The sequence below is a fragment of the Poecilia reticulata genome, linkage group LG2 (assembly GCF_000633615.1).
Source record: "Poecilia reticulata strain Guanapo linkage group LG2, Guppy_female_1.0+MT, whole genome shotgun sequence".
Lineage (NCBI taxonomy): Eukaryota > Metazoa > Chordata > Actinopteri > Cyprinodontiformes > Poeciliidae > Poecilia > Poecilia reticulata.
This window is the reverse complement of record NC_024332.1, coordinates 20,228,714-20,232,827: the sequence shown is the minus strand read 5'-3', so window position 1 is coordinate 20,232,827 and position 4,114 is coordinate 20,228,714. Positions and strand designations below refer to the sequence as shown.

The following is a 4,114-nucleotide window of genomic DNA, read 5'->3' as shown; positions in this document are numbered from 1 at the left end:
ACCAGCACTCCGGAGTGAGTGACGGCCAGGTTGATCCTCATTCCCTCCCCGTCGTTGGCGGCGTGCGGCCGGATGCCGTACATGTCCAGCTTCCTSGCCACCTCCAGCAGCTGGACGTCCGACTCTGCAGGAGAGGCTCCTCTAAGGACAGGAACAAACAAAAACAGCACATTATATTAGGAATGAAAAAGTTTCATTTTTTAAGTTAAAATTTTTTTCAAAATTATAAATTTTGAAAAGCTCTGCTCTTTATATTTGATTTAGCAWCAATACAGTGAAGGGTGGATCTGTTTAGTATTTTTTWAATTAATTGCTTAGTAATTTGATAGCAAAAAATAATGGAGTTTAATCCCGGTGAAGCTAAAATTATGCTACTTGAAGAGTTCTGAGTATAAAAAGATTTTATTTTAAATGCAAAATTTATATTTTTTTTGTCCAATTTTGGCATAATTACTTTTTTGATGGCTTTTTTTTCCAGACTATTCTCCAGTTGATTAATCATTTAATCACGATTAATCWGATTAATCATTTCAGGCATAATGTCAGTATTGTGTTTTTRGAAATGATTTTGTCCAGGAAAATTASATTTTAGAGTAGATTGATATCCTGCTTCTTTATACCTGTGTCTTTTGTGAAGCTTGATTATTTTGTGGTCCAGATACTCCTGGTTAGGGACGTAGTGCTTCATCTCCAGGTGCTGRTAATCCAGATCCTCATCATAATCCCCTATTTCTGCTGTAAAACAAAGAGACGCTCTTCTTCCTATGTTGACTGAATCCATTCTAAGGATAAGATTTTCTGTGAATAATTAAAGTTTGCTTCAGTTTGTGCTTTTCATGCTTACATTGTAGTATGTGTGAAACCAGCAGGGCGGCGCTGTTGTCATTACATGTCAGACTACCGTTGGACAAATCCTGCTTGATCTGTAAGGCAAAAAGATACCTGCGCATACAAAGCAGTTAACCAGGTGGGAGCTGCRTTTTGAATTTGTTCACTGTAAGCATTTTATATTGTTTATAAAATGCTTGCTAGCATAAGAGAGACCTCACACATGTACAGTATATGGATACAATGGAGAGCKAACCATAACCTGAGTCATAGCTATTTAAGAAGGTTGAATTGCTGCTAATKTTCATAATTTTAACTTCCTGTTGATTCAGACTGTACCTGGTAAGGCCTCTCTTTAGTTGCCCAGGGTCTGGTGGGAAGAACTTGACTATAAACCTAAAGAATAAGTCATTGGTGTCTGAGAAATAACAAAAAAGAGAGAGAAAATGTATTACTTTTGCTAAATTTGCTGTTGAAATAACAAGCATTGCTAATGTGAGCAAAATTAAACTGGCATTTCCTAATTTTTTTTTTAATTCATAACCATATTGTGTGTGGTAAAAGGCCACTTNTTCATAATTTTAACTTCCTGTTGATTCAGACTGTACCTGGTAAGGCCTCTCTTTAGTTGCCCAGGGTCTGGTGGGAAGAACTTGACTATAAACCTAAAGAATAAGTCATTGGTGTCTGAGAAATAACAAAAAAGAGAGAGAAAATGTATTACTTTTGCTAAATTTGCTGTTGAAATAACAAGCATTGCTAATGTGAGCAAAATTAAACTGGCATTTCCTAATTTTTTTTAATTCATAACCATATTGTGTGTGGTAAAAGGCCACTTATTGTAGGACTAGCCAAAGCATCAATCAAAATGCTGTAGCTTAGAAGCTAACTCTGYGCTAATGGCTAGCTAGMTGTATGGAGAACAAAAAACCAAAATTATCAAAAATATTCTTTAATTTATTTGTTTACTTGTTGTAACCTTGCCCTTGATATTTCTTCCCAGGATTTCATATAACTTCACCAACTGAAATGACATGCTACAAGCTAGCTAGCCAGTTAGCTAGCTGCTTTAGAAAATAAAAAGCTGTTTACAACTCTTTCTAGTCATATTTACTGTGGAATCTGACTATAMAATTAACAATAGAAATGCCTTAAAATGTATTTTCTCTAAAACTTCACAATCTGCTTTTAATTTTGCTGAAACTGGATGACTAGTTATTTTTATGTTCCTGAAGTGCTAAAATTAGCTCTAATGCCCCCAGTGGTCTCAAACATGAAGAGAAAATGACTTACATTTAATCTGTTTGACTAAAGGTTTTAGCAGTTCCAACCAAACCTGCAACAGAAACTTATTCAGAGACTCAACAGCATCTAAAATGTTTGGGTCTGTGTTAGTTTGTGTTTCTTACATAATGGCCACTGTGGTGTCTGAACTCCAGTCCAAAGTATTCCTTCTCAAGCAGCTTCAGATGTCCACAAACTTTGTTGAAAAAATCTCCACCTAAAACATTTTGCTGTCAAAAGAAGWGCAGAAGTTAAAATGAGTGTTAGAGAGAAGGGGAATAATTGGGCTTCTCATAATTGAGAAGTTTTTTTAATGGGTKTTTTGGTGAAATATACCAACTTTAATTATCAGGCCTTAATGCGTGATGAGAGTTTATAATATGTTTGTAGCAGTTAATTGASAGAAAATATGGATATTTGTTTTTAAAAATAATATGAATTTATCAAAACGATAAATCAAAATTCTTATGATAAATGATATGATAAATTGAAAACAGCCTAAATCAATAATAGATGGAAAAACAATATTTCATCAAGTATAAAGGGCTAAAATAAATTTAAAATATTACTGGTGTGATTGTCATTTTAGTCTGTTTTCTGATGCTTGTTCTGATTATTTCATTTAGCTTTTTTTTTTTTTTTACTGTTTTGAGAGTTTTGTATAGCAATTATTTCTGTTTTTTTTGTTTTTGTTTTTCATCTAAAGTGTCTCAAATGTGAGACACTGCATTTTCTTTATATTTTAAAATATATTTTTTGTAATTATGTACAGGGCTTTGTAATTTTGCCATATTRCATTTTTAACAGTTATAATCATTAATGTTGTGCATTTTAGTTGCGAAGACAACTGTAAGTCAATATTTTGTGCAGATCCGGTTCTTCCAAATTGCTGCAGAATATATTATTTATTAAGCAAATGGGGCTTTTAGTTATCAAATTTACTCCAGTTTTATCCTGGATGGCTTGGATTTTTAACACCTCTTTTCAGCCAAAAAAATAGACTCTTCACAGTTGAGTTTAACTTTTTAAATGCATTTTTTTCTGCTTGTGTTACATCTGCACATCTATATTTTGCCTAAATATAAAAGCCATGTTTGTGCATTGTTCACTTTCTCCAGCAGCMGAGGTTTATTTTAGTTTTCTCTGGCTGCTGCATGGTGTTTAACTCTGCAGAGTGGCTCACTGGAAGACCTTCATTAACTTGTCTTGGAGGAGGAGGAGGAGGAAGAGGAAGAGTTGCTGCTGATTATAGAGAGATCAGAGGACAAAGTGATGATTACTGGAAACAAATGACCAGCCTCGGAGCAGTTGGTGACAGGAACAACGTTACATGACGTGTAAGATGGGAAATCATCTGTAGAGCATTTGCTAATTTGTACTCTCAGGTTTTACTCATGTAAAACACTACAACAAAATAGATTTGGACAATTTTCCCCTCAAATCTGCTGCACAGTTTAGGTAGGTTGTACAAGCACAATAAAACGTGCTGTCCTTTAGTTAGCCAGGTTTCTTTTGCTTGTTTTTTTTAAACATCCAGGGAAAAGTTGCTCATAAACAGATTGGTCATRTCCATTTATTAAACTTTGCTAAATGCAGCAAGACTATTTTCATGCTTTTATAGGTGGAAATAAAAACCCAAACCATTTTTGTTTTGTTAGCATAATTAGTTAGCAGCTAGCTACAGTAAAGCGCTTTATTTTTGAAAATGTATAAAGCATAAACTATTAAAATACCTCTGTTTATTTGCAGGGTGTTTATATAAAGTAGTTTTTACAAATGAAATGTTACTTGAATCACATAAGTGTTCCAGTAGTAGGGTAAACAACAGCAACGTAGCGRTTAGCTAGTACGGCTAGCAGCATGCTAGCAAGGCCTGATTATGATATTGGGGTGACGGGGTAGGGTTAGAGCTGTTTCCTGATAAGTTCTGTCATTTACCAGCCCTTTACCAATGTGTACAGATGTTTTTATGTTTTGTATTTTGACAATAAAAGTGATTTAA

At 34.3% G+C, this 4,114-nt stretch overlaps 1 protein-coding gene across 1 annotated transcript in view; it reads right to left on the bottom strand.

Annotated features, from left to right (window-relative positions):
• Positions 1–4,114, bottom strand: part of LOC103481235 (FERM domain-containing protein 7-like) — a 33,350-nt gene that overhangs the window by 5,028 nt on the left and 24,208 nt on the right. The window contains exons 2-7 of the mRNA XM_017309121.1: positions 2,238–2,342; positions 2,122–2,164; positions 1,437–1,515; positions 845–942; positions 621–735; positions 3–141 (exon numbers count right to left, since the gene is read on the bottom strand). Coding sequence (XP_017164610.1) covers positions 3–141; positions 621–735; positions 845–942; positions 1,437–1,515; positions 2,122–2,164; positions 2,238–2,342 — 579 coding nt within the window. The remainder of the gene's footprint in view (positions 1–2; positions 142–620; positions 736–844; positions 943–1,436; positions 1,516–2,121; positions 2,165–2,237; positions 2,343–4,114) is intronic.